The sequence below is a fragment of the Rhincodon typus genome, chromosome 5 (genome assembly GCF_021869965.1).
Source record: "Rhincodon typus isolate 14 chromosome 5, sRhiTyp1.1, whole genome shotgun sequence".
Lineage (NCBI taxonomy): Eukaryota > Metazoa > Chordata > Chondrichthyes > Orectolobiformes > Rhincodontidae > Rhincodon > Rhincodon typus.
In genome coordinates, this window is record NC_063336.1 from 21411405 (window position 1) to 21433583 (window position 22179).

Genomic DNA, 22179 nt, shown 5'->3' on the forward strand with positions numbered 1-22179 from the left:
TAAGATGACATTTCCTTTTCTGAAGGGCATTAGTGGACCACTTAGTCTTTTCAATAATTGATGGTAGTTGTCATGGTCACTGCTACTGAGACTAGCTTTCAGTTCAAGGTGTTAATTGAATGTAAATTCCATTGGATGTAACAGGATTTGAAAGCTTGCTTGCAAAGCATTGGCCTGGACTTCTGGATTAGTCAATTTAAATCTTAATTCAGAATTAAGACTGATGTTCTTCTCGGTTTTTTGTTTTATGCTTAAGTAACTATTATTGAAATTATTTCTTCTTACCATTATCTCTGATTATTTTGTGTTATTAAGTAGCCAATTCAGCTAAAAGATGACTGTTACCCCTGAACCTGGCTTCTAGGGAAACTCAAGTGTCTGTACTGTCCCATTACTGGTCAGTTGAGACCAAGAAATTTGAGAATGTAGAATACTTGTGCCTCATAATCCATTGCAAAGCATTTTGCAATAACATGCTGCACTGTTTCAAATCCATGAAGTGCTTGTTTCAGCAGAGATTTACTTTGTACACAGATGGAGTTCTGTTCAGGAAATTTCTTATGGAGTTATTGACTTATACAGCACAGGAACAGACTCTTTCATCCAACTGACCAGCCCATACCAACTGTAATACCAAACTAAACTAGTTCCACCTCTCCACACTTGGTCCATATCCCTCCAAACATTTCTTGTACGTGGACTTATCTAAAAGTCTTTAAATGTTCTAATTGTACTTGTAACCATCATTTTTTCTAGAAGTTAATTCCACACAAGCCACTGTTTTGGAAAAAAATTGCCTCATGTCTTTTTTAATTCTACCTCTCTCCTTTCAAAAAAAAAACAACAAAAAAGCCCCCTCGTCTTGTAATTCCCCACCCTAGGGATAAGACACCTGTCATTCACCGTATCTTTATCCTTCATTATGTAAACTTGAGGTTACCCTTCAACTTGTTTACGGTTTAATTAATGTTCAGTTTTGGTGCTGAAGGAAGGGCTATCACCTATGCTAAAGGGTTGCAAACATTATATATTCTACCTATTTAGTCAAGATCTACACTTTGAAATCATAACTTTAATGACTTAAAGTTCTTATGCCCTTGGAATAATGGTAAGGTAAAAATGTCACGTGTAGAGGCTCAAATAAAAGCACCTGCCTTCTCTGGGATAAATAAAGGTCACAACCTGCCTAATATTGACAACTGGAGTTGGTAGCAGAAAGAGTGGCCTCTCCCTAATGCATTCATTTGGATAAATAAGCAGAAGCCTGGCAGGGGATTCCAAGCTTTTTGTTGTCATGGATATTGCAAGCCTTGGGAGTTGCATAAAATGTTTGAACTCTTGTTTATATTATATCTCAAGTTATAGGTTTACCACACATGTTATAGAATCCACTGAACTAACTACACCTGACCAGGTGGACAAATGAGCTAACCGAATTTCCAGAATGTTCTAATATGGATTTCTGGAGCTCAGGGTCAATGTGTGGGCCAATGGCAACAGCCTATCATGTCTGTTCTTACACATGCAACATGCTGCTTTGACCTATTGTGTCCATGTTGGTCATCAAGCATCTATCTGTTAAAGTCTTATTTTCCAGTGTTTGGCACATAGCCTTGTATGCTATGGCATTTCAAATGGTCATCTAAATTGCTGTTTAAATGTCTTGATTCTAGTATGTTCCACCTGTTTATTGTCTTGTGATTTGTTCACATCATTCTAACTTCAATTTTTGAGATTATTCGTAAACAGTAGTCTTCTGATTTTAAAAAAAAGTTCATCTTTGACACTGATTATGTAAACATGCAGGTCAAATACTTCCTTTGATTTCATGTTTGACCTGATTTCTTCTTGAGGTTGGTTGGCTCGCCGAGCTGGTTTGCTGTTCTGCAGACATTTCGTTACTGTGCTGCGTAACATCCTCAGTGCAGCCTCTGATGAAGCGTCGGTGTGTTTTCCCGCCTGGCTTTTAAACTCTGGGGTCTGTTGCTATGGATTGCCTCACTTCCGAGTTTCCTCCGTAGTGGAATGTATATGGGGTCGAGTTCAATGTGTTTATTAATAGCCTGCTTCATGGAGTGCCGTGCTTGTCTCTGCCTAGCCTGTCCCAGGATCTTGGTGTTGTCCCAGTCGAAGTCGTTGTTCTCCTTGTCCATGTGGATTGAGATGAGTGAGTACTGGTCATGTCTTTTTGTAGCCAGTTGGTGTTCATGTACTCTTGTTGTTAGTTTCCTTCCTGTTTGTCCAACAACGAGTACATGAACACCAACTGGCTACAAAAAGATACGACCAATACTCATTCATCTCAATCCACATGAACCACGACTTCGACTGGAACAACACCAAGATCCTGGGACAGGGTAGGCAGAGACAAGCACGAGAATTCCTGGAAGCATGGCACTCCACGAAGCAGGCTATTAATAAACACGTTGAACTCGACCCCATATACATTCCACTACGGAGGAAACACGGAAGTGAGGCAATCCATCACAACGCACCCCAGAGTTTAAAAACCAGGCGGGAAAACACACCGCTTCATCGGAGGCTGCACTGAGGATGTTACCCAGCACGGTAACGAAATGTCTGCGGAACAACACCAGCTCGGTGAGCCAACCAACCTCAACACCCACAACCCCAGCTACAGATCTACTCCAGAACCTGATTTCTTCATTTGTTATTGCTATAGTTAACTTAGTTCTGATGTGTATGCATACCAGAATAAAAGGCAGATGGCTTCTGAGTAGGCTTTTTATTCATTCTCAACTTTAAAAACCACTGTGTAAAACATGTAATTTTTTCCTTCCAGTGAATTGCAGCGATTTCAAGGACTGTATTAATTGTACATCCTTTACAAATCTCTCAAATGCCAATTTGAGCTGCCTGTGGACGATCTGTGAAGGTAAAACTGATTTGTATTTTGTTACAGTGAGAACCGGCAGAAACGCGTCTTTTAATGGGTGTCATTGATTTTGGATAACTGGATTTGAATTGATGTCTTATATAAACTGTCCCAAATTTGAGTAAGATGACGAGACTTTTTAAAGTTCTCCTCTTTTGAGTTCAGCTGCTGCAGTAATGTTCTTGGATATTTGGGTTAAGCCATTGTCTAGGACTTTGATTGGTATCTCGTTCCAGTAAAAAAGATGATTGCGATTCCAACTGACATCATAAAATCTCCTCTTCTAGTTAAGATGCTAAATAGATTTTTCCAAGATCTGACAGAATTTAAGGGTACGCTTGTGTCAGGCTGGTATGCTCAAAATGAGTGAATCTTGAACACAGAACAGTTTAGAGACACGATTAAAGAAAGGGCCCAAAGGATGGTGCTAAATTTTAAATAATGCAAGTGGAGAAAGTCAGTTCTGTTATTTCAGTGCAGTAAAAATGTTGAAAGTACTGAAAATCAGCAAATCGGGCAGTATCAGTTGATAGTGAAACAACAGTTAATGTTTCAGGTTGTGTGACCCTTTGTCAGAGGTTTGTTGTGGAACATGAGCACTTCCTCCCTCCACTGCTGCATGACCCGCTGAGCGGTTGCACCATTTTGTTTTTATTTCAGGTCTCCAGCATTTGTATCTTCATTTGAATACTCCTTTTTTTTTTGTATTTCAAAAATCGGGGTGGGATTGGAATAAGAAGCTGAAGTGTTTAAAAGTTTGATGTGATTGAAAACAGTGGAGCTAGTGATGGGCTGAAAAGCTTCTTCCAGCCCTAGAATTCCTATGAAGATCATGTTGGCAGGTCCTGTGAGCATAGGGTTGGATGAGTAAAAATTAAATGTCTGTAGTGGAAACAATTTATTTTTAGAGGTCCTCAGATTGTACTTTCGAAAAATTGAGAAGGATGAAGCCGCCTGGGTTTCTGTTCTAAATTTGACTTCTGTTGATAGGCATATGAAACTTTAAAATTTTTGTGCTTGGCATTTTGTTGCTGGACATCTCGTTTGCATGTGTTCAATGATGCATTCATTGAATATCACAAATTGCTAAATAAAGTTTGCCTATTTCAATCCATGCCAGGGCCAAGGCAGTTTGAGCAGTTTTGCATCAGAAAACTAATAACTTTACATGATCTATGTACAATGATATACATTGTGAAAGTGACCAATACCATAGGCTTGCTGATGGGCAAATATATTGGGATATGGTTCTTTAAGTTTATTTAATCATTAAGATTTTGAGTATAGCTGTTTAACTCAACAGATGGATTTGACTTCATGTTTAGTGATTATACAACTGAATGTATGAGAGGTGTTAATTATAAGAATTATTAACCACCATGATTTTGAGAATTCTTTGTTTAGACACCCCTTTACCAAAGTGTCATGTAGCAAGTTTTTAAGATTGTTCTGAAAACTAGATGCCAATTTAGCTTCTAGATTTCATATTTTGTATTGTTTTGACAATGCAGTTATTGAATCTAGAAAGCGTAATTAGGGATTTAATAATTTCAGTGATTCTGTTTAAATCAATCATTTGCCGTAGTGACCCAAATATATACACCCCAATCTTTAAAGACACAACTTGGGTAGAGAGAAAAGAGACTTTAAAATTGAAAGGGACCCTTTTCTATAATGTTAAATATACAAACAGACATGTTACATTACTAACCTCTTAAATGCAAATCCAATTACAACCACTATTAAAACTATTCATGACTATATCCTGTTTCACCCCATCGCTGTAATTATTCGCTAGCCCAATTTAATCCCCCCTCTTCTAATATTTGATCAACTTGAGGATAGGAAAGCATGTAATTTCCTGATATACCTGCTAGAAATGCAGCTTAAAACCTTTGCTCTTCTGGAAATTGATACCTCCAACAGCTCACGTGAATTTGGAAGTTCAGGTGTTGCCAGCCAAACATTTTATCATGTTTTTAGTTGTTTCTTTCTCAACATATTGAATCTAATCAAGGTTTGATTTTTAATTTGAATATGACATGCAAACAATGTCATGTGGCTAATGATAAATATTCAAACTAAACTTTTAGATATTTTTGAATCATCCTGATCCTGTTACGTGCCTGTCTAGAGCAGGCAGGGCTTGAGCCAGGAAGTCCAGGTTCAGATGTGGTGCTACCACTGACCCAAATCCCTCTTCCCAACTCGTAACATCCCCTGATTAGGGGCATGCCACCAAAATGGCTTGTATGAAATCTGGAGAAAAGAAAGAGCTTTGGAAAGTTGAGTCGTTACTATTGGATTACAGTAACTTCTTTCAGTAAAATTGCCATCCCTTCAGTTATTAGATTAATTATGTACTTAATTTTTTGCCAACCATTCCCCCCACCAATTCTGGAGAGAACTTGGATAAGAATTAAGGTTTGAGTTAATTGTTTTTGTGAAATTTCTAGGAAGTTTTGGAATCAGCTCGTGCTCCTGAATATTTTGCCTTTAATACAACACTAGCAACCACTTTTGATCATTCCTTTAACCGTGTTGTTTTGTAAGGTCTTAAATTAGAATTTGTCAAATTAATACTTGAAATAGCACTTAAATTTAAATTCTAAAAAATGTATAAAATCTGAACATCAATAAGTGCAGCATGGGACTGAGGATGTGGGCAATTGGACTGACTTTGGATTACTTGAGCAGAAAAAGCTCTTTTTCTTTTCTCCAGATTTCATACAAGCCATTTTGGTGGCCTGCCCCTAATCAGGGGATGTTACGAGGTGGGAAGAGGGATTTGGGTCAGTGGTAGCACCGCATCTGAGCCAGGAAGTCCAGGTTCAAGCCCTGCCTGCTCTAGACAGGCACGTAACAGGATCAGGATGATTCAAAAATATCTAAAAGTTTAGTTTGAATATTTATCGTTAGCCCCATGACATTGTTTGCATGTCATATTCAAATTAAAAAGCAAACCTTGATTAGATAGTGTAGATCTGTCTTTATCCTGTATGGTAAAATGTGATCTTAAACTAGGAGTAATTACTGCAACATCATTGTTTTTAAAAACATCAATCTAGTGAAACTGTGGAGAGGAAATCCTTGCCTTCATTTGATTTAACTGGCTGCAGAGGCTCTTATGGTGAGCCTGCAATCTGGATGCTCTACAAATATTGTTATGCCTTATCATAAGTTAACGATCATTCTGACAGTAGTGAGCTAGAGCATGCCCTCTCAACTGATTGTTCTAATCCTGCCTGTCATATGGAACTTCTCAAAGTAATCAATGCATCAGCGTGGTTTGATTTAAAGAGAAATATGTTTAATCAATTTATTGCAGCTCGAAGTTATAACATGCTATGGATAAAGGGGAGCCTGTAGATACCCTATACTTGGATTTCAAGGTATATAGGTATTTGATAGGGTAGCACATCAAAGGTTCTTCAGAAAATGAGTTCATGATATATGGACTATGTTAGCTTGGATAGAAGATTGTCTGGCAAAAGTGCATAATAGATGGATCTTTGGCTGATTGGCAGGATGTGACAAGTGGTCTGTACTGCAACTTCTTGCAGTTTTTACATGACTGAGATCATGAGTGAAGACGTATCTGAATTCCTAGTTGATAGAGAAAAGTGTATTGTGAAGAATGAGGATGGAGACCCGATATGGGTGGGCAAAAAAATCTGGCAGATGGAGTATAATTGGGAAAATGTAAGGTGAAAGAATTCTTTGGCAGAAAGAATGGAAACAGTAGAGTATTATTTAGATGGAGAATGTCTGTAGAATCCTGTGGTGTAGAGGCATTTGGGTGTTCTGTAGATGAGCCATTTATTATGCAGGTGCAGCATGTAATTAAGACTAATAGAAAGCAGTCCTTTTGCTATACTTATGTCCGTCTTACTTTTTGTTTAATTCCTCAATGTTATACTACATCTTTACAGGACTTTAGTGAAACCACATCTCCGATACTGTGCAGTTTTGGTCTCCTTTATTTAAGGTGGGATACAACTACGTTGGAGGTGGTTGAGGAGATTTACTAGATTGATACTTGGAAGGAGTGAATGGTTTTGAGGATGGGTTGGACGCCATTCCACTAGAGTTTAGAAGAGTGGGGAGTGACTCGAAGTGGAAAAATAAATTCTGAATGGTCTCGACAAGGGGGAGATGATATCTTTTGTGTGTCATTCCACAGTAAGTGGACATTTGAAATTAGGCATTGCCCTTTCGGGATAGATGAATATTTTTGTGAAAGTTGAAATACTTTGGAATACTGTCTTGAAGTGGTGGAGGCAGGGTCATTGATTTTTAAGCCTGAGGTGGGTGCATTCTTAGTCAGGGGAGTTACAGGTTATCAAAGTTAGATGAGAATGTGGAGTTTAAAAAACAAAGATCAACCATGCACGAATGTGTTGGAGCAGGCTTGAGGCTGAATGGTCTCCTAATTACTATCTTATGCTTGGTGATGGAACCTGTTGATGTGGGAGAACCTGCTTAAGCTGTTATGCATTCCAAGAATTCATCGTGACAATCGCTTAACCTTGTATTTGACAAATAAGACTTATTTTCTCAACATGAGAAAGAAAAACAGGAGTAGGTCATTTTACTCCTTGAGCCTACCCTGCTGTTCAATCAGATCATGGCTAATCTACCTTGATTCAATTTTCCCCCACTGCCCCTATGTCCCAAAATATCCTGAATATACTAATTTAGTGATCTGTCTTGAATATACTCTAGGGAATTCCAAAGTATTACTATGTTGAGTGAAGCAATTCCTTCTCATCTCAGTCCCAAATGGTTTGCCCCTTATTCTGAGACTGTCCCCCTGGTTCTAGAATCCCCAACCAGGGGAAACCTCCTTGTATTTATTCTGTTGAAACTGTCAGAATTTTGATTGCTTCCTTAAGGTTAGCTCCCAGTCTTAAATTCTGGATTCACAGAGCCTGTCTTAACTTATCCTTGGAACATGCTTCTAGGAGTGGTGAGTCTCCCTTTATGGCAAGAATATTAGTCCTTGGACTAAAACTGGGTACAGTATTCAAGGAGCAGGCTCACCAAGTCTCTCTCTAATTGCAGTAAGATGTATTGCTTTCTTCACGGAATGTGGGTATTGCTGGCAAGGCCAGCACGTGTTGCTCCTCCTTCAATTCTCCTGAATTGAATGGGTTGCTGAGCCATTTCAAAGTCAATTGAGAGTGAACCACATTGCCATGGGTCTGGAGTTGCATGTAGACCAGACATGGTAAGGTGGCAGGCTTATTTCCCTAAAAGGTGCTTTGAATTAAGTGAATTTTTACAACAAATGATTGTCATCTTTACTGAGGCTATGAAACTAGCTTCATGCCTATTTTCTGCCATGGTGGGGTTTACTTATGGGTGATGGGTGTTGCTGGCTAAGCCAGCACTTGTTTCCCATTTCTAGTTGCCATTGAAGTTGGTGATGGGCTGCTGTCTTGAACAGCTGCAATCCATGTGGGTTACTTAAACCAAAATGTTGCTAAGGGAGTTCTAGTTGGCATCCATGATGCTGGGACCACTGGAGGAGGCTGGCATGAATCATTCACCTGGTGCTGCTGGCTGAAAATGTTTTAACTTTTTTATTTTTTGCACTGATGTGCTGAGCGCTGTCTCTGAAGATAGGGATGTTTATCGAACCCCTTCAGTTACCCCAATTGGACTGGTCTTTTCACATAAACTAAAGAGAGGAAATTGGTCTTTTTTTCGTATCTGGTAAGTGATGGGAAGGCTTTGAGGAGTGGGAAGGTGAGTCACTTGCCACTGACTACCCATACTGTGGTCATGTAATTACTATTTAAGAATGTTTCAATTTTGTTTCTAATCAGTTGTGACACCCAGACAACTAAAGGTGGTGGGATGCTGCCCTAAAGAACTGATATGCTGAAAAGGTTGACTTCCAACAATCACAGCCATCTTCATTTGTGCTGGAGAAGACTCCAGCCACTGAGGAGTTTTCTTTGGATACTATTGCTTTTACTTCCAATTGTGTTGAAGTATGGCATACTTTGCAACAGAGTAATCAGTAGCAAATTAATTACATCTCAGAAGTTGGTCGTTTAACTGGGAAAAATAAAGGGCCAAAGGGAGCTAGTCTGGAGATGAAAATGAATTTGTATTGCTGTAATGGAAAGCTAGCTCAAATACCAGGAACCTGTTTAAACTTGTGATTCTGCATATAATCTATAATAGACCTCTTCTGATGTGTTCCAGGTAGAGTGGAGAAATGTGTCAGTTCATTGGAGGCATCAAAAAATTGCACAAACCTGACTACATGTGAAGGTGAGACAAACATGCAATTCAGCTACCTACTTTAATCCATCTGTTCCTCTGTCTAGTCTAAATCTGACTTTTGCCTCATTAGTACTGATTCATGACCTGAGTGTTCTTTGTTTCTTACTCATTTGGTTTCCCCACTCATCCGGACCTGCTTTCCGTGCTTGAGTGAATTAATTTCTGTATGGTTCCAGTAATCTTTTTATTGTGAATTAATGCAGTATTTCAGCTGTGGCCAAATGTTTGGATTAATCACTTTTTTGTATTCCTATTCCAATTCATTACCTTTAATGCCTTTGTGTGCAGTCCTGCTCTCAAACCATTACCAATTTGAGCAGATTAGGTGGCATTTAGAAGTTTTGCCGTTACTGTGTAGACTATATTTCCATTCTCTTGTCTCCACCCCCATGTGCCAAATAGTCAAATGGGAATTGCTGAATTGCATTTGTGACACATCTAATTCCTTAATGACTTCATTCTTTTCCTGCTTTGTTTTTATCTGTTGCTTAGAGTTTAATATTTCTATACCTTTTTTGGACCTTTTTTGGATGCTTTGCTAGATGAAGATATGAGTCTGTTTAACTCTATCTCTTGTATAATGGAGAAAGAATGAAAATTTGCCTTCAGTGAAAAATGTATTTTAGAAAAAACAATATTCTGGGATATTCATGTAGCTTTAACTACTGTGCATATATATTTTCTGCAGTATGATGTAATCTGTTTACCTAGTGTGAGTTGCATTCACTGTTTTAAATGCTTTTCATACTATTCTTGTCCTTCAGCCCTTCCAAATATTACAGCAGCTCCAACTCCTACTTCACCGGCCAATACTTCAAGCATGTTGACTTCAGGTAATGGGTTTCTGTGAGTAACTGTGACCCAATATCAATCCTACAATACTGTAGGATACCATGATTCCTCCCTTTAAATTCTGTGTAAATGTGACTTGTATAGTGAGATGTAACTTGTTGACTTGCTTGGTACAAGCTGTACTTGCTGCTTTAATTGCTATTCTTGCTGTTCTTATCCTTCAGTCCCTGCAACCATAACTTCAACTTCTGCAATTGCCAATTCTTCAAACTCTTCTACTTCAGGTAATGGAAGATTTGATGGCTTTCTGTGGGTTAACTATGATCCTTAATCAAATTTTGTAGAGATGTTATTTTAAGTTACTTTTTTCCTTTGGAATGGCTTTTTTCATGGGGCCTAGAAGTGTAGAATTTTAAGTGCTGAAAATGCTCAGCTCTGGCATCATCATTGAAGAGAAACTGAGTTAACTCCAGTCAATGAGCTTTCATCTGAACAGAATTAATGCCAGAAGACCCAAGTATTTTTGCCTTTTTGTTTACAAAGTACAGTAATGTGATTTGGTTGAGTATGGGCCCAAACTCTAGCCCTGGGTTTCTTCCCATTTGGATCATGTAACAATGCAGGATGTTTTGCCAACTGGTAAGGTGGCTGGCAAACGCAGGTATAACATGTTGATCTAATCAAAGCTTTCTTTTTGAATTTGATATTTGACAACTATCATTGTCAAATGTAAAAAAAAAAGTAACAGGAGTAGGCCATTTGACCCTTTGAGCCTGCTTGACCAGTCAACACGATCATGAGTGATTATCCTACACGGTAATTTGTTCCTCGTTTCATTCCATATCTTTTTACCTTTAGCTCTAAGCACTAAATCTAATCTCTTAAAACATTCAAAGCTTTGGCCTTGACTACTTTCTGACAAAAACATCCACAATCAAGATGTCTCTGCTCCTGTTCCCAATTTTTGCTACTAATAATTTCCTTCAGTTTTTCTCTTGCTAGACCATGTATTCTCCAATGTTTTTAGGATGTTACTTGCCCTCTTAATTAAACGTGGAGATGCCGATGTTGGACTGGGGTGGACAGAGTCAGAAATCACACCAGGTTATAGTCCAATAGATTTATTTGAAATCACAAGCTTTGAGCGTAGCCCCTTCATCAGGTGAAAGCTTGTGATATCAAAGAAATCTGTTGGACCATAATTTGGTGTTGTGCGATTTCTGACTCTTGGCTGTAGACACTCCATATATATTTAATTGGTCTGCCCTCTTGTTCCCCATTAAACCTCCCCTGTTGCTGATTGTAAGGGACCTATTTTTGATGTTACTGCTCTCTTTTTTTCTCTTCACATGCCCATAGAAGCTTTTACAATTAGTTTGTTACTTGCAAGCTTACTCTCCTACTATATTTTTCCTTTCTTAATCCCACTGTCCCCTCTCTTGCTGAAATCTAAACTCCCAATCCTCGGGTCTGCTGCTTTTATTGGCTAATTTGTATACCCCTTATTGGATCTAATACCATCCCTGATTTTCCTTTCTAGCCATGGTCAAGCCACCTTTTCCCATTCTTTTGTGGCAGCCAGGAATCATCAAATGTTGCAGTTCCTCCATGCATTCTTTAAATGTTTCTGCTGCCTGTCTAGTGTTATCCCTTTAATGATTCCCAATTTATCATAGCCAGGTTGTGCCACATACCATTGTAGTTTGCTGTCTTTAGATTTGTAATGCACATTAAATCTGCATCTATACTAAGTGATAACATCATGAGCAAAAATTGTCCAAAAGTCACATTTCAGCAGCATGTGGTGGTTTTCATAATTTAGCACCAGTGTGAGTATCTTAATTTTGCCATCATTCTGGTCACTGGAGAGCAATATTACTGAGGGATAAGTTAACTACCTTTAAACTGTCAGTACTTGTTTGCGTCACATTAAAGTTTATCAGAAACTGTTCTGACTGTCTGACTAGCTGATCCTGAATTACAAAGGGGCCAATGATACTAAGTTTACCAAAAAAATGCTGTTCTGAGGAAGGGTCACCGGACCCAACACATTAACCGTTTGTTTTTTTTTCCTTCATAGATGCTGCCAGATCTGCTGAGCTTTTCCAGCAACTTTGTTTTTATTCCTGATGTACAACATCTGCAGTTCTTTCAGTTTTTAAAGAGTTGCGGATGCTGGAGATCAGAAACAAAAACAAAAAAGCTTTTGGAACAACCATGGCCTGGCAACATCTGTGGAGCAAAAGCAGAGTTAATGTTTTGGGTCCAGTGACCTGTCTTCAGAACTAGTTCTGTTTTTGGTGACATTCTGCCAGATAAAATGGCTAGAAAATTAGTGGGACCAGTATGGCTGGCTTTGGATGCATCTAACGAAATTTGTTAGATCTCATTTTCAATGAGAGTCTCATTCATGGGGTGGTTTCAGGTGACCTTATTTGTGATGTACAGCTTCAGTTACAGCATAGCAAAAAGACACAAAAACTTCAGAATGTCTTAACTTGTACAGTTTAAACTTAGAGTGCACGTGCCTCCCACCCCTTGGTCAGCAGCAATGAGTTATCCTTTTATAATTGGCTCTCTGGTCCTCAGCAATTTCAATGGATTTCCATTAAATTAATTGTGTCACTGACAAATGTATAGGCTTATGGTCCACCCTTGGTCCTTTATGATGCTTTCCCAGACTTTATCTTGCTTGTTGAGGCTTTTTACAATGGATACTGTATTCAAGTAACATTTGGCAGCCGCACTGTGAACTGCCAATTTAATTGATACTTTCTATCTCTTCAGAATCTTAAGTTTCTCATTACAAAATACAAAAGAATATTGACTTTTTTAATCTGTTCCAATGGTTACATCTAATGTCATAATTCTTTAGCTAACAAGTTGTCTTAATATATTAATTCAATCCACATTCCAATGTCTGCTAACTTATGTACCTGTGATTCATTCCTCCCTATAATAATGAGAGCTGCTTTTACAGTATGAAACTAGTTTGAAACCTTACCATTGATGCTTTTAGTCATTTTTTTGTACGTAGGTGGATCTATAACTACTTCGGAATCTATATCAATTGTCTGAAAAATCTTAACTAAAACCTACTCAATATTGCAAGAGATTAAACAATTCAAGAGAAACAACTAATTAGTGTGAAATGTTCTTATCTATGTAAGCAACTGCAGCTGTACATTCTATAACCTTGATTATACAGGGCTACTGTTCTTGTGAAGACTACATTAACCAAATATTTTTCCAACTGCTCTAATGTTTTTCCCATGGCTTAATGCAGCTCATTGTTCTTGCACGGTACCTTTGATCAAATTTACTGTAAGCTGTATGAACAATATCCAAAATTAAAAACAAAGCAACTTGAACCTGTTATCGGTGCTGGCAATTTAATATGCATAGACTAAGATTGTAGCTCTTCAAACATTGCAGTATTTGACTTCTTGATTCTTTACTCATTCCTGCAAATATTTCTCTAATAGCTAGAATACATTTGAGATGAATAGCCTTTTGGAGTTGTCTGAGTCAGTGAGCAGCAACCAACAAAGATCTCAAAAGAAAAGCCAAATGCTTCACATAGTGGAAGTCAAACAAAAACCCTAACATTAACCAAGCTAGACAATAGACAAGTTTTGGATAAGCTCTCTGCTTAGAAGTAGAAAATATGCACATGAACTACATTTTTAAAAGAACAATGTAGGGAATAGATAAAGGCCATCTAGCCACCACACATGTATGATCTGCAAAGTGCAAGTGAATGTATGCGTAAGTTTAAATTAGCAGTGTATAACTGATCACTTCTGTGCACTGGTATCATGTCTCATTCATGATTTTCAGGTGATCTTATCAGAAGTTCAGAAGGGGATGTTCTGTTGCAAGATTTTTGTCCATGTTCCACTGCCTTGGGTGGTGGTTGTACTATCAGATTCAGTTCATAGTAAAAAGCTCATAGCTTGCTCGTGCTCTTTTTTTCTAATAAATTATTGGTATCCGCTACATTTTTCCATATCCCGTAGGTCAATACCAAACTGATTCAATTCCCTTTGTTAACTATTTCTATTTCCATTGTGTTCTTTTCCTAATGCTATCTCCTACCCTCAATCAGTTCTTAATGTTTTATGTGCAATAGTCACCATCCCTTATAGTCCTCAAACTTTGCAGTCAGGTAACATTTTTGATATCTTTAAAACAGAAATCAAACATTCCTGTGATTGCAGGCATTATCAAATTGTTTATTCTTATCCTTTTTATTTTAGTTGAGATCTTGCTTTCTCAAAGGTAACCTTACTAAATTGGGACTGAATTTTAAATACAAAACAACTATCCCAAACTCAATGTTGGGTTGACAGGCATTGTTATTCAATTTGTTTCCTCACAAAACAAACTTTCTTTTTTTTTGAATGTCAAACCACCTGGACTGCTTACATTAGTTTCTTCAAAATTTAAGATGAATTTGTCCCCATAACCTTCAGGTAAATGTCTTTGCTTGAGGTAGCAACTTTTTTCAATTTTAACAGTCATGCCCAGGCTTTAAATTAGTGATCTTTCCATCAGATACATGTGCTTGTAGTCAGTTTAGAAGTAACTTTCTGTCAGGTGATAAATGGTCTGACTGACCAAGTCTTTGAAAGGCAAAGATTTAGTCCAGATTTGATCCAATATTAATCCTCTGGCTGAATAAACCTTTCACAAAAAAGCTATAAAGTATATTTTTCAAATCATAACCCTGTATTTGGTGCTTATTTTAATGCTGTTTTTTTTTGTGTACAGTATCAGTGGAATATTGCCTTGCTTGTTCACAGCCTGTAGGTTGTAAATTACTGTGTCCAGGGATGTACAGGCTAGGTGGATTAGATGTGGGAAGTGCAGGGTTACAAGGATAGTGTGTTGGTTGGCGGGTGGGGGGGGAGGGAATGCTTTTTGGAGGATCAGTGTGCAATGCAAAGTAGCTGCCTCCTTACACTTCTAGACGTTGATCTAGTGAGACAGTAACACAGTAAGTTCAAGTTACTTTGCTTTGATTTTTGGAAACTGTTCAATACAGCTTCACTCCCATAGCTATTGCTGTGAACAATTTGCTGCAGTACTTATCTGAAAGAAGGCTGAATTGATTGTTGATGTTCAGTCCTACTGTGAATTGTTTAGATTTGTTTGAAATCTGACTCTTGATCTTGAAATTGTGGATATTTATTGTTCATTAACTACTTTTTGTTGTTTGCACAGTTCCTGTCACGCAAATTAGCTCTCTGGCACCCAATGCCACCAGCCTTGGTACTACAGCAGGTAAATATAAAATCATCCTCTTCGGAGGATCAGTGTGAACTTGGTGGGCCGAATGGCCTGCTTCCACTTCCACACTGTAGAAATTCTGTGATTTCTCAACTGTAAAGAGCCATGGATTTATGGTGAAGAGGAAAGCTGTAAGTTGCAGGAAGGTGTCAGTGAAGTGATCAGTTGGCCAGTAAAAGGGTAAATGGAGAAGTGTGGGTACAGCAGATAAACAGTGCAAGGAGAAAAATGTAGAGCAACCAAGTGTATGTCTACAGGTTCCTGAAGTTTGGATAGTGGTCAAGGTATATTGATCCCTTAATTGTGGAATTGAATGAAAGAGCAGAGAGGTGAGTGTTTCCTCTGGATGCTTCCACGGTCCAAAGATGTGCACGTTGGGTGGATTGGTCATGCTAAATTACTGTGTCCAGGGATGTGCAGGCTAGGTGGATTAGCTGTGGGAAGTGCAGGGTTATAAGGATAGTGTTGGTTGGCGGGGTGGGGGGGGGGTGTGGTGTGGGGTGTGGTGGTTGGTGCTCTTTGAAGGATCAGTGTGCAATGGTACAAATGGTCTACTTCTACACTGGGATTCTGATTCCATGAATCTCCTTTTTCAACATTTTATGGCTTAGTGTTTGAAGACGGTGATGTATTAGCTCTTGTAATGTTCATTTTTGCTTCTGAGATTAAAATTAATTGATTTTCTTTACATTTCTTTAACTGCCTTTCCTTTCAAGTTTGAACAAAAATCCCTCTTGATCTTGTGCTACTCCTATCCTGACCTAGCCAACCTTCAGTTGTCAGTCTTCCATAAACTAGAGGTCATCTATGTCCTATACCTCTATCAAGTCCCATATCTTGGACCTGTTTTGTTTCCTAGGTACCCAGACCACCCCTTCAAATCACTCATTCTTGTTTTTTAAATCATTTCATGGTTCTAAGTTCCTTTACCCCAAATGAAATCCAGTTTTAATGTCCTCCATAACTGGGTTTCTCTGAATCTGACTACTTGAAAAGCATCTGACTAGGGTGGTTATTTTCATCCGCCTGGATTGTATGCTTTCACATTCTCCCTTGGTCACCTGTTAAAGCAAACCTATTGACTAAACTTAATATCTCCTTCCTCTGACTCCGCATCCATTTTACCATTAATATCTGAAGAATCTTGGAATTTTTTCTAAGATGTCAAAGACTAATCCCTTTCTGCATTCTCCATTCCCTTCCCATTATCTATTTGTCCACTTTCTCAGTCAGCACTGTATCTTTCCTTTAGCCAAAATATAAACATGCTATTAGAAATCCCACCCTGTTGCATTACTGTACTTGTCTTTTACAGTACATTGGTAGTCCACTTTAATTCTGGATAGTTTCCAGTGTTTTCTTTTTCATAGATAAATGACTCCCTCATGATTGAAATCCAAGTAATCTTACACACTGGTTCCTGAGATTCTGTGTAGTGTAGTGAAATCTTTTCCTTTTGTTTCATTTACTTGGCCTCCAGGGAGCCAGTAGGCCCATTATTTTTTTCATCGTTGGGATGTACCAGAGGCCAATTGTGGATTCTGTCCTCTTTCACCATTTAAAAGAGCCTGTATAATGACCATGTATTGAATAGAATTGTGCTTCAGTTTTGCAAGAGTGCAGCATTTGGTTTTACCCTGACATGTTTTCTGTTTTCTACAGGTACACCTAATGGGACGACTCCAGTACCACCTCCGCCCTCTAAGAAATCTACCTTTGATGCAGCAAGTTTCATTGGGGGAATTGTACTTGTGCTTGGATTGCAAGCTGTAATCTTTTTTGCTGTGAAGTTCTGCAAAACTAAGGATAGGAACTACCACACGCTCTAAGCACCTCCCTGCTGGACCACAATATTTTGGCTGTTGCTTACATTGTTGGTCCGCTCTGTAGGTTAAGTTTCAGGAGAAAACACTATTCTTTAGAATTAGCCATATCTTTAATGGTGTGCGTGGTTTAACTTTTTTGATTTTAAGTTTTGACTTGCCATTTGTTCAATGGGCTTGTAAACTTTAATTGATCCAAACACGTGGGCACATGATTGATTTTGGGGGAGGGAAGACAGCCATGCCTTAAATAAATGTGGCCTTATTCCTGCTAAAGTTTTGACCATGGAATATGGGCCTCTGTCAAATAAACTAGAGTTCTTATTCACAAAGTATTTCTCTTTTAGATTTTTCAGTGTTAAAATGGTTGATTTGTAATCCAGGGCTGCCAACTGGGCTGATTACTGTAACAAATTACAGTAATGTAAATGATTTTTAGTGAATGTTCCAAAGTGAATTACATTTTAGATTATTTGCACTAGATCCTGATTTAGTTTGCCACTTTTAGTTCATATCTCCAAAGTAAAAAAAGAAAAAACTCCATTTTCAGTAGTGATCTTGGTTGTGTGTTTTGCATGAATGGGTGTTAAATCAGAACGCATGTTATCCACTTTTTTATTTGGGATTTACTGTTGGAGATTTGGAGGATTGATTTGGTTCCAGTATTTTCCCTTGCCATTGGCTCTTGTGAAATACTGCATGTTGTGGTACATTGAAGATTTCTGCATTGTGAATATAGTACTTGCATTCTGTTTACATTTGTGTAATGTGGAAGAATAGAGCAGATTATATGCAAGAAGGATTTTGTTTTCTTTGAGCAGAATCACTAAAGTTGGTAGCTCTCAGTGACATTAATGTGAAAAATTTAACATCTTAGCTTGAGATTATTCTGTAAAATTGGAAGACAATCATTTCACATTAAATTTCTAAATCTTGAAGTGTATAATGCTGTTTAATTCTGGGGTTGGTTAAGTGCTTTATGTTGTAAATGATTTGATCAGTTGTGTACAATAACTTCACAGTAATTACTCTATGGAGCAATATGCTCTTGTACATCTTAAAAATGAAAGCAATTGAAATGTGGATAATAACTGGGAAAGTTGCTGCATTCAGGGTAAACAAAAGTGATGGTGTATAAAATTACTAACCTGAGGCAGATAATTTGAACATGGACAGAATGATTGTCCAGATTTTTTTATTTGGTGACCAATAATTGTGTTTGAAATGCAAGATATATTCTGGTCTAATTAATCCTCCCCTCACCTTCCATAAACTTGCAAAGTAGAATCCAAAGCTTTGAAAAAATTGTGCCTCCGCATCTACCTTAAAGTAGGTGCATAGTGACTGCTTCCGAGATCAAAACTTCAGATTCAGTTTTTGAAAATGACCTAAAATTCTTCTCTCTCCTTTTTCCCCCAGTCTCTCCCACCTGTCCGAAATATAATAAGCTGCATAGAAATCAGACTTGCTCTGGGTATAATGCAAGTGGAGTGCTGCTTAATTGGCCATCAATATTTGGGTAACCTGAGTAGTTTTTGAATGCTTCAGATAAACAGCACTAGCTAAATTGTATGTTTCTTGTATAAGTGTTCTGTTTGATGTATTGAATACTAAAATTTGCTTTATCAATATCTTGTAATATCCAAGCTAATCTCAAGTGCTCTAACTTATCTTTTTATGGACATTATCTTGTCTCATTGCTGCACTTGCATTTGTTTTGTCTGTCATCTAAAACCAAAGGGATTCTTATTTTGTTATTTGTGCAGCTACACACCTTTGCATTAAATTAACAAAGCTTTAGTTAAACTGCAGTATGTGGACTTAAGTAACCTACTTGGGCATAACAAGACTAAGTTGCATTCAGCTGCAAGGGGCCTTGTTGCTGTACCATGTTTTTCACATGCTTTAATTTATTGCACTGAAATGTTCACTGCACCCTCAGTACCTTGAAGTTGTAGCTGCAGACTGTATTACTGTCCTCTTGTTTCAGGTGCTCAAGATTTGCACTACATCTAGGCTGTGCAATTGAGAATTGAATTCAGGTTAAAGTGCCTTAAAGGATACTTTGTAAGCCATTGACTTGAAGTATGGCCAAAAATGTAATTGGAGGGCAGGGGAGATGAGAAAGAAAGTGTTTAATATTATGTTTTGGAAGTGCTTCGTTCAGAACTCTGCTGCCTTCACTTGCCAAAGTGTGATGTAATGTAAAAGCTGAAGTTTTCTTTTTGGGTGCCTGCTTTACCTGTAATGTTGTGAAATGTTGTTACACCCCACAATATCTCTGAACAGTGTGCAACCATACCAACCAATAAATTTCATGTTTTACTTTTGTGCTTTTTCAATTTACTTGAGCTTAGTCACTTACAAAAGTAAAGCTGGTTTGATGGAAAATGCAGTGTACTACAGTCCACCTAGCAAGGTCCCAATTGTTGGTTTTCCTAACCCATGCTAGGATTAATAGTAGTGTGTTTTTATTTAATGGGTCAGTGAATAAACTTTTAGTGGATTTTTATTGGGTGTTAATTTAAAAAATGGTTTCATGACCCTTTAGTCTCCAGAACATGATGAATTGAATCTAGATTCAAACAGAAAAGATGGTCACTATCAAAGATCATTTTTCTGTGGGACCAAACCAAATTCGTGTTTTCAGTATATTGATGTCTGAAGGTAAAGACGGGAGAAAAGGTGACATGCCACTAGGAGGTGAGGTATTTCCAAATATTTAATTCCCATTAAAAGCTAATGAGTTGGAAACTGGTTAGTCTTGTGCAAATAAAGCCTTCCATTCCTGTTTGACTGCAGTGAAGATTGCCACAAAATTATTATAATCAACTACAATTGCTGATGACTCCAAATCCCATCAGCACAATTTTCTTGGATCCATTATTGCAACACCATTCACCAATTTGAGTCTGTCTGCTGAATGGTAAGGACTTGTGTATAGGGTAAAAACAAACCTGGCTTGATGGCCAAAAGTAATGGTGTGGAAGCTGGAACACCTTTCTCAATAACAAGCACAGTTTCAACCATTGAAACATTGAATGTTTGGTATAATAGCATTTTGTCTGGAATTGGTCAAATTTCAAATGATTTAGAAGTGCTTGAGCATACCATAGTTTCACTCCCTTGTCCAGATTTTATACTTTCCTGTTTTGATTGTGCAATTTGTTGGTAGGTGTCTACCAGTTATTTCTGATTTAATCTGTAGTCTTGCGGTTCTAGAAGATGATCATGATTTGGTTCCTCCAATTCTGGTAATAGTGCTTCCACCACTTTGTTGCGGAGTCTGCTTGGAACCTTTATTTCAGTAAATGTTTGTTAGTCCATACTAAACAACTTGTACACAAGTTTTAACATCAAGCACTGCCTTTTCAAAGATCAGTGTGCACATTTTGATATCAAATTATTTCACATCTCCAGAGCAAATACTGTACTAAGACTTATCTTGTAATACAGAGCCATTTAAATCTTGATTCTGTAGTGTGGAAGGACTACCTATGATGGAGTTTGGCTGTTCATCAATCCTGTTTATTTTAACATACCTTTCCTATCCCTGTGCTTAATAGGCCCTATGAGTAAATGTATTCCTTTTTTTGCTCTTGAGTAATGAGGAATGTACATCCTCCATTTTCTTTATTACAAAGAACATTACAGCACAGGAACAGGCCCCTTGGCCCTCCAAGCCTGTGCTGATCCAGATCCTCTATCTAAACCTGTCACCTATTTTCCAAGGATCTGTATCCTTCTGCTCCCTGCCCATTCATGTATCTGTCTAGATACATCTTAAATTACGCTATCATTTAAAAAGGGGGGGGGGAAGCTTCTTGCTATCCACCCTGTCTATACTTCATGATTTGTAGACCTCAATCAGGTCCCCCCTCAACCTCCATCTTTCTAATGTAAATAATCCTAATCTACACAACATCTCTTCATAGCTAGTGCCCTCCATACCAGGCAACATCCTGGTGAACCTCCTCTGCACCCTCTCCAAAGCATCCACATCCTTTTGGTAATGTGGCGACCCGAACTGTATGCAGTATTCAAAATGTGTCAAACCAAAGACCTATACAACTGTAACATAACCTGCCAACTCTTATACTCAATACCCCATCCGATGAATGAAAGCATGCCGTACGCTGCCTTGACCACTCTATCGACCTGCATTGCCACCTTCGGGGTATAATGGACCTTAACACCCAGATCTCTCTGTGCATCAATTTTCCCCAGGGCTTTTCCATTTACCATATAGTTTGCTCTTGAATTGGATCTTCCAAAATGCATCACCATGCATTTGCCTGAATTGAACTCTATCTGCCATTTCTTCGCCCAACTCTCCAATCTATCTATATTCTGCTGCATTCTCCGACAGTCCCCTTCACTATCTGCTACTCCACCATCTTACTGTCATCTGAAAACTTGCTAATCAGACCATCTATGCCTTCCCCCAGATCATTTATGTATATCACAAACAACAGTGGTCCCAACACGGATCCCTGTGGAACACCACTGGTCACAGTTCTCCATTTTGAGAAACTCCTTTCCACGACAACTGTCTCTTGTTGCCCAGCCAGTTCTCTATCCATCTAGCTAGTATACCCTGGACTCCATGCGACTTCACCTTCCCCATCAGCCTACCATGGGGAACCTTATCAAATGCCTTAGTGAAGTCCACGTATATGACTTCTACAGCCCTTCCCTCATCTGTCGACTTTGTCACTTCCTCAAAGAATTCTATCAAGTTGGTAAGACATGACCTTCCCTGCACAAAACCATGCTGCCTATCACTAATAAGCTAGTTTTCTTCCAAATGTAAATAGATCCTATGCCTCGGTATCTTCTCCAGCTTCCCCCACCACTGACGTCAGACTCACTGGTCTATAATTACCTGGATTATCCTTGCTACCCTTCTTAAACAAGGGGACAACATTAGCAATTCTCCAGTCCTCTGGGACCTCACCCGTGCTCAAGGATGCTGCAAAGGTATCTGTTAAGGCCCCAGCTATTTCCCCCCTCGCTTCCCTCAGTAACCTGGGATAGATCCCATCTGGACCTGGGGATTTGTCCACCCTAATGCCTTTT

At 38.5% G+C, this 22179-nt stretch overlaps 1 protein-coding gene across 1 annotated transcript; it reads left to right on the top strand.

Moving 5' to 3' along the window:
* Positions 1-2799: 2799 nt before the first annotated feature.
* LOC109919953 (sialomucin core protein 24-like) lies at positions 2800-19425 on the top strand. The gene is made up of 6 exons (XM_048597012.1): positions 2800-2896; positions 9113-9181; positions 9958-10026; positions 10210-10269; positions 15212-15271; positions 16940-19425. Exons 3-6 carry the CDS (start codon positions 10014-10016, stop codon positions 17104-17106), a joined length of 300 nt encoding a protein of 99 aa, XP_048452969.1. The 5' UTR covers positions 2800-2896; positions 9113-9181; positions 9958-10013; the 3' UTR covers positions 17107-19425.
* Positions 19426-22179: the final 2754 nt, after the last annotated feature.

What these genes read in the sequence shown, in the direction of transcription:
- LOC109919953 (XM_048597012.1), top strand. An exon ending in TTCAAACTCTTCTACTTCAG is followed by an intron (nt 10,270 to 15,211) that starts GTAATGGAAGAT and finishes TTGTTTGCACAG; the next exon opens with TTCCTGTCACGCAAATTAGC. An exon ending in CAGCCTTGGTACTACAGCAG is followed by an intron (nt 15,272 to 16,939) that starts GTAAATATAAAA and finishes TGTTTTCTACAG; the next exon opens with GTACACCTAATGGGACGACT.